The 14,801-nt window shown below is 40.4% G+C and overlaps 1 protein-coding gene across 1 annotated transcript; it reads left to right on the top strand.

The window, feature by feature from the left end:
* The first annotated feature begins 140 nt into the window (after window positions 1-140).
* On the top strand, window positions 141-14,559 carry papss1 (3'-phosphoadenosine 5'-phosphosulfate synthase 1). The gene is made up of 12 exons (XM_056372424.1): window positions 141-394; window positions 1,327-1,441; window positions 1,551-1,786; window positions 2,220-2,358; window positions 3,078-3,196; window positions 3,547-3,660; window positions 3,862-3,973; window positions 6,300-6,505; window positions 9,062-9,197; window positions 9,466-9,734; window positions 11,347-11,576; window positions 14,133-14,559. Exons 1-12 carry the CDS (start codon window positions 335-337, stop codon window positions 14,269-14,271), a joined length of 1,875 nt encoding a protein of 624 aa, XP_056228399.1. The 5' UTR covers window positions 141-334; the 3' UTR covers window positions 14,272-14,559.
* Window positions 14,560-14,801: the final 242 nt, after the last annotated feature.

Here is a 14,801-nt window from a genome sequence, read left to right as displayed (position 1 = left end):
AAGTGCTGGCTGCAGATCAGTTTTAATCACCGAGAAGTTACTGTGCTGAGGGGGGATTACCAAACAACAACTGACATCAGATCAGTTTTTTCCCGAACCGACGTCAGACTGAGGAAATGCGTCACCGCGTCCCCGGTGACGTGGCTGTAGGGAAAGCTCTTCCCGGTTGTTGTGCCAGGCTCCACGGCTCCGGGCTCCTCCATTGACTGGAGATAGCTGTGCCAAAAAAAATCAAAGAGATACCTGTATAAGTAAACAAAGAGCCGAACGGCCTCTCGTTTTGTGTGTTTTAAAAGAGGTAACCGGTTGAATCAGCCGCTGACTGCTGTCACTCATGGAGACTTACGGCAACTCGCACAAGAAACAGAAGCTGAGCAACGCCGCCGAGAGCTGGGTGAGTTTTCTTTTGCCAACTTGTGTTAAACCAACACACCGATTCATCACGTCCATCCGCCTTCACTAACAAGCTGCGAACGAGCTAACGGACCAACTGGCCAGACAGCTAGCCAATTAGCATACCTAACATTACATTGGTCTACAGTAAAGCTAGCTCCACATTGCTAGCAGCGCCGATACCAAGAAAGTGGCTAAATCAGTTAATTGCTAATGCACTTAATGCTAGGGCATCAAATGTTTGGTTAATGCCCTTTCAGCTGTGATAACACTGTCCTTGAAGGTTCTAGCATCAGTGTCAGCAAATACACTTTGTAAAAACATTTTCTCTTACCTTTGGCAAGGTAACCTACTACATGCACCAATTCTTATTTAATGGATGACTAAAATACAGTCAAACTAATTCTGCCAACAGTATTTGCAAGCAGCAAGGATAGAAATGTAACATTCATACAATGTGGTGTTTAAGAATCCAACAAACAACGCAAACAGTAATACCAGACAAACACACAAACATGGAGAGCTGACACAACTAATTATTAAACAATTAATCAATATAATTGATGAATTACTTTTTAAAAAGGAAAACACAATCATTCTGAAACGTTAAGACTCCTAGTCTTTGTTTGTCATATGTGAATTGTCATATGTGACAAAGAAAAGGAAAAAATAAAAGGTTCTTGATGTTTTGGACCATTGGCTGGATAAAACAAGGTAGTTGAATATTTACCCTGAGCTGTGCTAAATTGTACATTTTCAGCAACTTTTTTTCAACTGGACATATAATCTCTCTTCGTAATATAAAACAGCCTACAATTTTTTTGAGAAACCATATCTTAATGGTTTAAATGCTTCAAGGCTGCTCTCTAAAATGGTTTCATCTGTTCGTGTTAACCTCTGGGTTGAATTGACAGTAAATCTGTGTCATTTCAGGGAATGCAACGTGCAACTAATGTCACCTATCAGGCTCATCATGTCAGCCGAAACAAGCGTGGGCAGGTTGTGGGCACAAGAGGCGGGTTCAGAGGATGCACTGTTTGGTTGACTGGTAAGTTCACAAAATGTTACGTAAGAAACGGTTTCAGAGTGTCATCACTAAACACCTTTACGTAATTTAATAGATGTTTCATAATCCTGTTGTTTTCCTCCATGTTAAGGTTTGTCGGGTGCAGGCAAAACTACAGTGAGCATGGCCCTAGAGGAGTACCTGGTGTGTCATGGTATCCCCTGCTACACCCTTGATGGGGACAACATCCGTCAAGGGCTGAACAAGAACCTGGGTTTCAGCCCAGAGGATCGGGAAGAGAACATTAGACGCATTGCTGAGGTGGCCCGGCTTTTTGCTGATGCTGGGCTGGTCTGCATCGCCAGTTTTATTTCTCCCTATAGCAGGGTGAGTGACTGTCCAAAGAAAGCATCAGTGCTCGAATGAAAGAAACAGATGACAACAGGGATAAATGTGACTGGGCTTTACTGGGCCTCATATCTGTACAATCTTTATTGAACTATATTTAAATAAAATCTGAACCTTTATGAACAGTTTTGTTCTAGGCTGAAGGGAAATTAGCATTAACAGGCTAGTGCATGGTTAGCAGTGTTTTTGTGTTTTGTTTTCCCTTTACTGTCTGTCAGTGGAAGCCAGTTCTGAGCTCAGCTTGCTGCTTGCTGCTGTACACTGTGATGAATGATGATGAATCAGAGGACAAAACTTTTCATTTAACTAAACCGGATGATCCTTAATAACTTAATGTGCTTCACTTCCACTAACTTCTCTTTAGCTAAAATCATGTGTCTACCATTCTATATGTTTGGTTTTTGTTTGACAGGATCGCCTCAATGCGCGGAAGATCCACGAGGCTGCAGGGCTGCCTTTCTTTGAGGTGTTTGTGGACGCTCCACTGGACGTATGTGAGCAGAGGGATGTGAAGGGACTGTACAAGAGAGCCAGAGCGGGGGAAATAAGAGGTGGAGTATGGTCTAACACTGTCCATGTGAAGTTCGCTAGTAGAACCAAGGCATAGACTCTTGATTGGTTGGGGTTCATACTTAGGTCCATACTTGGGCTGATATACAGTGACATAAAGAAAATGGGTCAAAATCATATTAGGCTGAAAGAAAAACGTTTAAGTGAAGACTGTTTTTACTCATGCTTATCAAGTCAAGTTTCAAAGAAATGATAGGGGCAATAAAAGTGATGCATCACTGTTAGAGGAAGTGCTTCTTATCACATACTGGTACAGCATGTTATTTTTTGTTTGGTGTAATTTCTGTAGAGCAGATGGCCTCCTGTTAAAGCTTCCCTTTGGTCTTAGGGAACTGAGACAAAGTTAATGAGATGATATTCAGCACTGAATTGTTCTCTGAAGCTCTACTTGGATTCCCCAAGAAAAATGACAAACTCTAATTTATTGTAACTAATCAATGGTTATTTCTACTCTAAACCCACTCATGCAGCAATTCTTGATTCTAGAGTATGGATAAAGTAGGTATCAATCATGATTTTGTCATTATTGATTGAGGAGTATTTCAAGAGAAACAAAAATATTTCATTTACAAGTGCTGTTGTTTGAGCGTTGTGATAGGATACCTACTCCATACAGTTTAAATTTAAAATTTATACAATAATGGAAATAAAATAAAAATAGATTCATTGTGTACTCTGTTCCCTGTATCTTCTTCATCAGGTTTCACCGGAATTGACTCAGAGTATGAGAAGCCAGAGGCTCCGGAGCTGGTGCTGAAGACTGACTCCTGCAATGTGAATGAGTGCATACAGCAGCTTATTGACCTGCTTCAGGAGAGGGTGAGGGGACTAGATATCCTGTTTAGATGTGTGGAAAAAATATGTATCACGTTTAGAATCAAGTGGTGATCTTTTTTACTGGCCGTTTTTATAACAATTAATAGAGACAGCTAAAGGCTTGAAGTTCAGACTTGTTACAAAAATTGGTGCCGTCATCCCTCCGCCGGCCACCACGGGGCAGTCAAGCCTCACAGTTGTGTGGATGTTGATGTCACTGTCTAGACTATTATGTAAAATCAATATTGCTTTAGTAAATAAGAATTCCCTACCAAAGTCTTAATGTGCAGGGTGTTTGCTAATGATTTTTTATAGAATAATTTATGGCACACATTTCTCTTTTGATTCTGCAGGATATAGTTCCTGTTGATGCATCTTATGAAGTGAAAGAGCTGTACGTTCAGGAGAACAAACTGGACCTGGCTAAGGCTGATGCAGAGACTCTACCTGCTGTACAGATTGGCAAGGTGCTTGTGATTAAAATTTCTTTTTTTATTTATACATCTTGTAGTGAAGCTAAACAACTGTTGACTGTTAATGATTTGTGTATATAGAGCAATTATGAGTAATCTCTGTATCCACTAATACATTTTTGTATATAATGTTTTTATTCAAAGTTAATTCATCATGTGTAACCTACCGTATGTGACTGTGTATATGATCCACAGGTGGACATGCAGTGGGTGCAGGTGCTGGCTGAAGGCTGGGCCACTCCTCTGAACGGTTTCATGAGGGAGAGAGAGTTCTTACAGTGTCTTCATTTTGACTGTCTGCTGGACGGTAAGATGTCATTCATGTTATGAAGGCAAAGAAAACAATTCATTTTAAAATTCAGTTTTGCTATAATTGAGAAAAAGCACTAGGTGGTGATGAGTGCCCACAAAATGATTTACCCAGAAGACACGGATGGCTTTCTGTTGGGACATCAGAACATATTCACAGCAGTAGTTGAATGCAAATATTGTCCTTTTAAATCACTTATTGGCACCATGATCGCCATATTGTCCTCCAAATATAGCAGAAATGAAGTGATTCCCTGTTCTATAAACACATTGAGCACCAAGATAGGTTCTTTGTGAGCCTGTCCTTAGCTTACCTCTTAGCCAAAGGGTTAACGCATAAGTGTCTATAATTTGCCATTTTCAGCATTGTGTTAATTCTGCCTGTTAAACCCTCAAATGTCTGTCAGCTGTAGCTGTAACATTTTTTGACTTAATTCAAATAAAAATTCAGCACTCTTGATTAAATGCAGCGTTAAATTAGATTAACAATTACTCTCTGCATGTTTCCCTCCAAGCTGCAGTACGTATTTTTTCACTGTTGGATGCACTGAGAGGCTTAAATAAGCTTTTCTTATACGCTGACGTGCCGAAGTGGTGCTCCGTTATACAGCAGTGATGCACAATTTAGCTGAAGTGGCGGAATGACACATTTGATATAATGAGGAGTGAAGTTGATTTAACTTTAGATTTTCAAGAGTGATGCTGTTGTGTATGGTGTTGATGAAGTAATGATTCTATTTGCAGTGAGGGGCTCAGGAATACCTCTGTTTTTCTTTTGCACTTTTTGGAAAACAAATATCATTTTGGGCGTAGAGTCTCTTGGAGTAATTACAGCAATTTCTCATGTATTGTTTGAAATTCCAAGAAAAAGTCAATTTACTTTTATTGCCCATATGAACACTCAAACCTCACTTCTTTGTTGTGGTGCCAAATATTTTGATACATACACACACAGTAAAATGAAGAATATATAAAATAAATTGAAAGTTAACATAGCTGATATTTCATTTTTAGGTTTTGACAGGAATATATTACAAACTCTGTCCTCACCAAAGAATAAAACCATCAAATTATTACAACTTAGAATGAAATCACAGATGATTTAAGTTCTTTCCCCCAGAAAGAAGGGTAGTCAGAGAAAGTCAACTGGCTGGGCAGAGGCAGACATATATACTGTTGTGAAAAGTCTTGATTCCACTTTCCTGTTTGTCCTGGATGAGAGGGACGCGGAGGAAGAGGCCTCTGTATTGATTGACACCATACGCCACCATTTGTCCATTTTCCTTCCCTTCCAGGGATTTGAAAGTGAAAGAATGATATCACAGTGAGAGGATCGATTGCTGTAGCACTGAAACTTGTTGGGAAGCAGAAAACTGCATGTTTGACTAATCAAATAGTCTGTAAAAATAAACAAATTCAAGCTTGTGTCTCCCTTGCTTGGACATTTGGCAGTTCTGTGTATGTGTGTTTTATTGAAACCAGCTGTAAGCTCTACACTGTGACAGAGGGGACCAGCAGAGGGTACAGGGGAGAAGTGGGGGCAGTCAGCATCCCCTCCTGTCTCCACAGCATCTGATCTGATGTGATGTGAAAAGCGTGCCGTTCACAACGTTTTCATCAACCTGGATGAAAATGAACCTGGCAACAGAGTGCTGCCACTACACAGATAAATCCTAAAATGAGAAAGGGTCAAGCTCTGGCTTAGCTTAAGAGGGAATATTTCTCCTCTAGCTTTTTAAATTGCAGCCTTGAAGACTCACTGTAGCCTGTGGTTTAGCTGTATATTCCACATTTAGCCTGAAGGGGTACAACATGGAAACTTTACTAGAGAATGGTTGAGCTGTTTTGTTGTTAACCTTGGAGCGTTTTAACCTGCCTTTTGTAGAATGTTCCCAGAATCTCAGAGCTTTGCACTGGGGTCCTATACGTTGTTTGTTTTTGTTTTTTGTGTATTTTTTTGTTTCTTGGATGGTTATCTGTTTGTTCACAAGAAAACCCTGAAATGAATATCAAAGTTATTTTTGCATTTTTTTCGTTAAAACGTGTGTATATCCTTGAGGATTAATAAGCGCATTGAAGGCATTTCTGTTTTCATAAAATCCTTGCAAAGCCCTATTTCAAAATGTGCATTCCTTTACATCAGTGTTTGCTAGCTTGAGGCCGTCTTCATGGTATATGTTGGTGCACTGCTATATTTCTTGGTCTGTTACTGCAAAAATGTCAACAACTTTTGGTTGAACAAAATGTCTGGGAACTACAACACTTTTCTGCATAAATGTGTCTTTTCTGCTCATAAAAATTGTTTAATTTGTCCCTTGTCCTAGGTGGTGTTATCAACCTGTCAGTGCCTGTGGTGCTGCCAGTGTCTACTGCAGATAAAGAGCGTTTAGATGGCGTGACGGCCATGGCTCTGGTCTACGAGGGCAGGCGAGTTGCCATCCTCCGTAACCCTGAGTTTTATGAACACCGCAAAGAAGAGCGCTGCGCTCGTCAGTGGGGCACCACTTGCAAGGACCACCCTTACATCAAGGTAAAGCTCTGATGTGACATGTTCAGAGTCATCGTTTTTGTTGTCTGAAAATGGAATTTAGGTTAGAGGTTAATATGTCGGGAGGCATATAGAGAGTCCAAAAGCTCACAAGAGCATCTGCAGAGCTTCAGACAGTCTGTCTCAGTGATAAACACTCTGCATGTGAAAGCAAACTGCCTCCCTGGATTCTGCATTGATAGAACACAGATCCGAGCTGGCCGTTTCACAGTGCTTATGGAAACACTGACGAGGTTGAGGAGTGGAGCTTTTCTCACAGTCTGTCAGGACGCCCAGTGTAATCACTTGATCTTTTTGGTCCACCCTCATTTTGCAGGTGTTATATTTGGAGGCTGAGTTTCTCTCTCAGCCTCCACCAAATGCGTTTGAGATTGTACTGCTCAGCTGAACAGGCTGTGGAATCCCTCCCAGCTTCTACCTTTCCGTTCACCCAACCCTTCTCCAAATATACCCGGGAATTGTTTCCATCTGTGTCCTATCGACTGCTTTGGGGCTCAGGTACACTCAGTGGCGAGGTAACGTCCTGAAATGATCCTGCGCGCCCTACGGAAAGTGGCACTGGCTTGTAGCTGGAAAAGAACAGAAGTGTCTGGTGTTGCTGACATAGATAGTTGTCAGATATACTTTTTATAACTCCATCTGCTCAAACTGACAGTGCAAGGTTACCTTTTAAAAGTTGCTTGTCTGGCTAATTTTAACTCTCATTGTTTTCAGGATTAGTGTGGTCTGGCAGCCACTTGTATATTGGCAGCGATTCAAGACGAAACTTAATGGTAACCTCTGTGCCATCTGATGAATTCACTCCCTGGGGTCAGACTTACTGTAAACCTCACTGGCTCATTTTAAAGCCCTTTACTGCTACAAACGCTGGACGGAGATTAACTTGAACAGCTGTCTCAATATTTCACCACCGTTGGCAGTCATTTTTAATTTCAGCAGATATCTTTTTTGTCTCACCTTGTTTATGATCAGATCTGGCTCGGTAATGTGTTTTAAGATACATTAGAAGCTGCCAGTTCCATAAATTGGTACCATGACTCTCCAGTGTCAACACCTGATGGCTCAGTGCTGGCTTTAAACACATGCTGAGTACTCTGTATTTCCACCACTGCCATTCCTTATCCACTCTAACCTGTCACAGCCGAATATGTGTGTTCAGCTTGCTGTGATTAAGGTGTCACTCATTACAGGAGTGTGTGTATGTATACATAAGTGTATGTTTAACTCTCTGCGCCGGAGCCAGTCTGTCAACACACCTCTGGGTTGGTAGCTACAACTTTTTTCTTTTTTTTTTTCCATCCCATCTCGTTCCAGCCAGAGACGACCTGCTCCATATTACTTGTAGTTAATCCCCCTTTTCCTGTTTACCTGTCCGTCAGTCAGACAGGAGCCCCCTACATCGGAAACTATGGTGTAGTGCCTGTTTATTTGGCTATGGCCATGTTAAGCTACAGGGCACTTTTAATGGTTAAACAGAGCACATGTGTACGTGTAGGCCTCCTCCTTTGATTTATCCATGCAGACATTATATTTTCCATTCACTTATGCTAGGAAACTAAATTGCAACTTGTCGATGCTGTTGATCCCTCCTAAGAATAAGACTGTTAAGCATCTGTCATGACTCTCCTATCTCTGGCCAGCAGTGAGCAGGTTGGATTAATTGTGCGGAAAACAAATCACAACACAATCCCGAAAACTTCTTAAAACGGAGCCAAGTTGTTATTGATCACATCACGTAGCTACTGCTGACAAGCTTCTGACTTTTATGTATATGTCGCCAGATCAAACTGAAACCAGTATGTTTGTAAAGTATGGATATCAAAGAGGTTTTTTTTTTGCATTTTTAACATGATAAATTACGTGTCAGTGAAATAAGTGACATGAATGGATTTTTCTTTTTTTATCAACTTCCAAATCGGCTTTTCGCAATGCCTACACACTTCAGGTTTAATTTGTTGCCTTTGTTTTGAGTTCTCACCGTCTCAGTGCTAGGGCTGTTCTTCTTTTATTGCAGAGCCTGTACAGAATTGTCACTTTGTATCACATTAACATCCCACAGGCCACTGTTTTCAGTAACTGTAGCTATGGTCTCATAAATGCCACAGGAGGCAGGAGGAAAGATATTGCCTGAAACAATAGCAGCCTTTGCCTGGATCCTGAGCACTTTGGTGACATTGTTGGATTAATCTCATGAAGGGAAAAAATTCTCTCCAATGTGGTCATGAGCTCATCACCAGGTTTTTACTGTGGAATACAATCTGACTTTGTCTCCGCTCTGTTATTTAAATTAAGGTAGTAGATGTGGCCAAATGCAGAAGAGGGGGCATGCCAGAGTTTTGTTGACTGTTTAACGACACGTGGGGACTTTGATTTATGCTGCTGTGTCCCCGTTGCAACTGGGTAATAACTTGGGAGTTTTATTAGAATTCACGCTGGCCTGGTTCCAGCACAGTGAAGTTTTTATGGGTCACAGTGTCTTAAGTCTGGATTACGTTTGAGTTGTGTTCACTGTCATGATCAGTGTGACTCCTATTTCAGATGGTGATGGAAAGTGGAGACTGGCTGGTCGGCGGAGACCTGCAGGTTCTGGACAGGATCTGCTGGAACGATGGACTCGACCAGTACCGACTGACACCCACTGAGCTCAAACAGAAGTTTAAAGAAATGAATGCAGGTAAGAGGTCAAGTTGTGTTGATATTAATAGTACTTTTATTTTTAGTTTAGGCTTTACCAAAGAGGAAAAAAGTGAGAGTAAGGAGGTCAGAGTTGAGGGCATCTCTGGGTTGATTCAACCCTTCACCAATAACAACACAGGCTGAATGGGTTTCCAGTGGTTGGGCACTTAGCTGCTTGATAAGTATATTGGGACCCTTTGTTTGTCTTGTACAGATGTGTTTCATCGCATTATAACAAACCCTTCTTCTCCTTTCTCTCTATCTAGATGCTGTATTTGCCTTCCAGCTCCGCAACCCAGTCCACAACGGCCACGCTCTTCTGATGCAGGACACCCACAAGCGCCTCATCGAGCGAGGCTACCGCCGGCCCGTGCTGCTGCTCCACCCACTGGGAGGGTGGACTAAGGACGATGATGTGCCGCTGCCTTGGCGAATGAAGCAGCATGCTGCCGTGCTGGAGGAGGGCGTCCTGAATCCAGACTCTACCATTGTTGCGATCTTTCCTTCACCCATGATGTATGCTGGGCCAACTGAGGTAATGAATAACAAGTATATTGTTAATTTTTAGTTACATTTTTGAGGTTTCTTTGAAAAAATAAAATAAAATAAAAGGGCATCATGTTTTCCTCAAAATTGACAGGGAACAAAAAATGTGACTGCAGCACCAAGTAATGACAACAGACATGGGGAATAGGACTGTCACGTACTTAGTGTCTGCACATTTTTGAGTGTGATAAATGGCAGGAAGAGGGATTTACAGGCGCTCTGTTTCGTGTTTCCATGCCATACACAAACCTCTCCGTGTGACTGAGCGTAGCTGTGTAGCTGGGAATCTTTTAATCATTCACTTATGATAATGGGAAAGCTATGGAGAAAATTATTGAGAGCAGATTGGAAGCTGGTGCATGTCAGGCAGTGAATTTATTCAGTTTGTAATTCTGAATGGGAGCTTTAGAGAACCAGACTCCAGCCTTAGTGTCATTGACCTTGTTTAACAACATATACCCTTGGTGTCCCTGTCACTCAAACAGTAAAACAAGCTTCCTGCTTCTAGCCAATGTCCATATTTGCCAGATTGTTGTTGAGCTTCCATCCTGAGCTGAAATTGCATGTTTTGTAAGCCTAATCTAAAAACCCTACATCCTAAAATATACAAACTACACAGGCAAGAACATTATTCTAATGGCAGTAGTATTAGTAATTATCAAGAAGTGATGTGGAGTTTTAGCAATTATTGATAATGAGAAACAGAAAGGGAACCTCTGTGCGTATGGTGAATGCAAATTCCTAAGGGGAACAATTGCTGGAGACTGGCTGGCTGAAGTTGAGGAGGTAGCATAGGTCTGCTAAAACGAGTAACTGGTAAAGGCAGCTGTCAGTTTTTGTTTTAACTGGCTGTATATTTCAAAATTTCAGCTAATCGTTTATCCTGCGCAATTTTGATAATATTTTAAACTGTAGAGAAATATTGTAGCATCCACAGTCAGGTAGCCAGAGAAAGCAGGTTCCAGTCACTGTTATATTAAAAATAACCCCTTTATTCCAAAAATGGAGTGTTTTTCTATTAAATCAGCTACAGCACAAAGAGCAAGTTGTTCATTAAACACAATACATCTTGCTTGGAGACTTCATGTTTGACTAATAATAACATGATTTTCCAGCACTTTGCATAAGCGGCTCACACTCTATTAAAGGCCCTCAACACGCCTGACATACTGCCCAACTAAAGCAAATACAATAGGATGGAGGCTGAGCATAAACAAAACAGTACGGCAGAACAAATTTTCATCTCCAAGAACTATTTTCAAACAGCTTGTGTAAAAGACCAGAGCTGTTTTCTAACTGAGTGTCTGTGTGTGTGTGTGTGTGTGTGTGTGTGTGTGTGTGTGTGTGTGTGTGTGTGTGTGTGTGTGTGTGTGTGTGTGTGTGTGTGTGTGTGTGTGTGTGTGTGTGTGTGTGTGTGTGTGTGTGTGTGTGTGTGTGTGTGTGTGTGTGTGTGTGTGTGTATAAAATGTTGTTTTCCCTTGTGGCCTTTCAAAGAAAATGCAAAGAAAAAATCAATACGAACTTACTTTTCCCTTTTCCTTTTCTAGTCTCCTCAACGTTTCCTCAGTCTCTACAGTTTCTCTTTTTCTCCTCGTCCACAGGTTCAGTGGCACTGCAGAGCTCGAATGGTGGCTGGTGCCAACTTTTACATCGTTGGCCGTGACCCTGCAGGCATGCCCCATCCTGACACAGGAAAGGACCTGTACGAACCCACTCATGGGGCCAAGGTCCTCACCATGGCTCCAGGCCTCATCACCCTGGAGATTGTACCCTTTAAGGTTGCTGCTTACAACAAGGTCAAAAGGGCAATGGATTTTTACGACCCCAAAAAGTGAGTACTTGCGTTCGTGTTTTAATTTAATTTTGTTAAAACCCTTATCCCAGCTTGTTTCCCACAGTCTTAAAGTTTGTGAGGGTTTTGGAAAACATACATAGTTTGAGTCTAAAGCAGCAGTGCTCACTCACACTAAATTAAATGGCTAATTTGTAGATTTAGTCCAGAGTAATACCTCACATGTCCAATTAGAACCAGCAGCCTAAACAGAAATTACATTCTCTAAATTAGATTAATTACTAATTAGGCCTTTTTTTTTAAAAACCCTTTCATCCATTTTCTTTCCTCTTTCTCTTCTGTCTACAGTAAATGTCATGCCAAGAATAACAAATTGCTTTTCTTTCTTACACAGTTAAAAGGTTTTGTGAATTAGTATGATCTTTGATGTTGGTAAAAAATTACAGAGACCTGCTATTAATTAAAGTTTGTATACGGACATTGCACATTATGACTAACAAAAATCATGCAATCTCACTGCCTCTCCTCTGGTTTTGATGCAGCCTCCACCATCAGGTTATGCAACTGTAGCTGTGTTTGGCCAGGAATGTTAAAACTAAATATGGCCAGACTAATCGGAAAATTTGCTTTGTTTTCCATGATGCAAATTTATGACGTTAAATCCGAACCGAATTGTTGATCAGGAACATTAAGTACTTCTGTGGAAAGAGATAACAGTTCTTCTAAAAAAAAAAAAAAAAAAAAAAAAGTATGTTTGAAAATATTACCAACAATTGGGCTTTGAAATTTTGACATGGCATGGCTAGGTAAGAAAAAAAAAAAACTTTCCTGCTCTGTGTTTGAAACACTTTGATCACTTTGTGACAGAAAATCCCTGTTACCACATTGTTTATACCGAATGTCACTTTTTTCCACATTGGGATAAAAAGTTTATTTATTTAGACTTAATTTAACTGTCAAGTCCAGAAATATAATGAATAAAACAAAATGTAAAAAAGTATAATTATATGTTAAAAACAAAAAAGTAATTGTCACAATTATAGGTATAAGTATATGTATGGATTGTTCAGATTTGGTACAAACCTTCACTTGGATCACTCAGATGTCTAGTAGGATAGAATGATGAAGTGATGACATTTTATATCCAAAAAGTCAAAGGTCAACTTTACTATTGTTCTACAAATAGACTTAATACCTTCTATTATTAAATCTTCACTACATATGAGTGGAGAGACGTGGATGTAAACTGCAGCTTGACTGGTTGGCAGAGGCATACAACCGCGAGGCGGTAATTCTAGTTTTATATGGAATATCACTGACCCTATGGTCTGTTATAAGCTAGAGAGCAAATGCAAGAGAATAACTGGATTTCCAAAGTCTGCAGTCGTCTCTCAGTTAGATTTATGGCATTCCATTCCCTCATGCACGCTGACAGTGATTTGCCAAATTTCAGGAGGAGTATAGATGCTAAGCCTAATCACCAATACCTCTCAGTCTTTGTCTAAAGCGTAATGGCTGAGGTCACAGCAAGCTGTATCTAATTTGACACTATAAAAATGCTCTTGGAAGAATTTGCCTGAAGCTCCTTTACCTCACGCCATAAGAGATGCAACGTCGGCGTCTTCACAGATTCTTAATGTTTCAAAGCCACAAGATGTGCTCTGTGTCATGTGATAACAATTAAAAATTTTACTCCGTAAACAGCAGGACTTCGAGCCTCTCTGAACGTGAGCTCAGTGAAGATGATCTGCTATGTCTGCTAACAAGATGTCTAAAAGCTTGAATCTTGATTTTTCATGACAGTAATTTGTAGACAAGGCAAGTGGAGATGTGATGAACTTGTGCCAGTGCTCTGCACAGCCCTGGTCAGAGAGGAAGACTGTCCTTGGCTGCTCACTTCAAACAAAATTGTTCATATCTTTTTTGAACTAAGTGAACTCGGTGTGCTGTGAGAAGCCATCTCTCATAAAGAGAGGAGTGGGAGTAGACATCAGAATGTCTGAAAGATGAAAAAGAAAAAAAAAAAAGAAATTTCCGGACAAGAAAGAAATGGGAAGAACAAATGGGAATCATACCTTGTCCTCCTGAAGGCTTAATCAGTACATTTTTTAAAATAGAAATTACATGTGTACTCACATATAATTGAAAGATTTGACCTAAAGAATCTTCATGTAGGATTTAAAAAATGATAATAGTGTTAGTGAAAAGATTCTGTGGCAGATGAAAACACCCATAAAGTACCTTAAACACAGGGGTGCCGGCGCTTTCTGGATTGTCACAACATCTCTTTAGCCACAGAGTGCTTTTGGAGGAAAGCAGCTGCCAGGAATGGTCAGCATATGAAATGTAGAATTTAGAAAGATAAATATTCTCATACACAGTGATCATATCTGTTTTCACTGCGAGGGATGTGAGATTAGTTTTGGTTTGCAGAAATGGTAACTGGCCTGTTGGTACGACTCACTGCTCTGGATTTCAACGCAGCAGGCAGTTATTGTTGGCTCATATTTGCTATTCTGCTGATAAGCATCTTTGTATTGATTGAAATATGTCTGTTACTAAAAACTCTTATTCTTTCTGTTTGTGTAATTGCAGCCATCAAGACTATGATTTCATCTCAGGTACACGCATGCGTAAGATGGCTCGCGAGGGAGAGAATCCTCCTGACGGCTTCATGGCGCCAAAGGCATGGGCCGTGCTGAAAGAATACTATAAATCACTGGAGAAGGCCTAAAGGTTGAGTCTGAGATGAAAAAAAACATGGGAACACAGTGGTTTCTACTGACGTTTAAAATGATGAATGTGGGGACCACTCAGTTACTATCAAAAACCATGCTCCGGCTTATGTCTGTCACTTTTCACGCTCAACTGTCAGTCATAAAACTTGTCTCTGTTGTTTTTAGTCTTATCACATTTGTGTTTTAACTATGTGCTTTATTTAACTAAACTTAATCTGACTGTGAAATATAGTAGGAGAGGTCACATTGGTATTTCAAGAGAACAAGCTAAAAAAAAAATCCTTTCATAGTAGATAGTAGTTTGTGTTTCTCACTAACTTTATGACTGTATATTCTGATGACTGATTTCAAAAATATTGTGTAAAAGATTTAAAGATCAAGACTTATAATAGACTGTGTGGGAAGTACTGTTGACCAGTACTTAAATAGTCAGGAATGAATGTTTGGTATTCGTGATGTCCAAATTGAAAAAGTTACTGCACCTGCTAGAGTTCATATAACTCACTACTCAACTCCAAACAAGTTG

Source organism: Seriola aureovittata, chromosome 3 (assembly GCF_021018895.1).
Source record: "Seriola aureovittata isolate HTS-2021-v1 ecotype China chromosome 3, ASM2101889v1, whole genome shotgun sequence".
Taxonomy (NCBI): Eukaryota; Metazoa; Chordata; class Actinopteri; order Carangiformes; family Carangidae; genus Seriola; species Seriola aureovittata.
The sequence above is the reverse complement of the archived record's forward strand: the minus strand, read 5'-3'. Positions and strand labels throughout refer to the sequence as shown.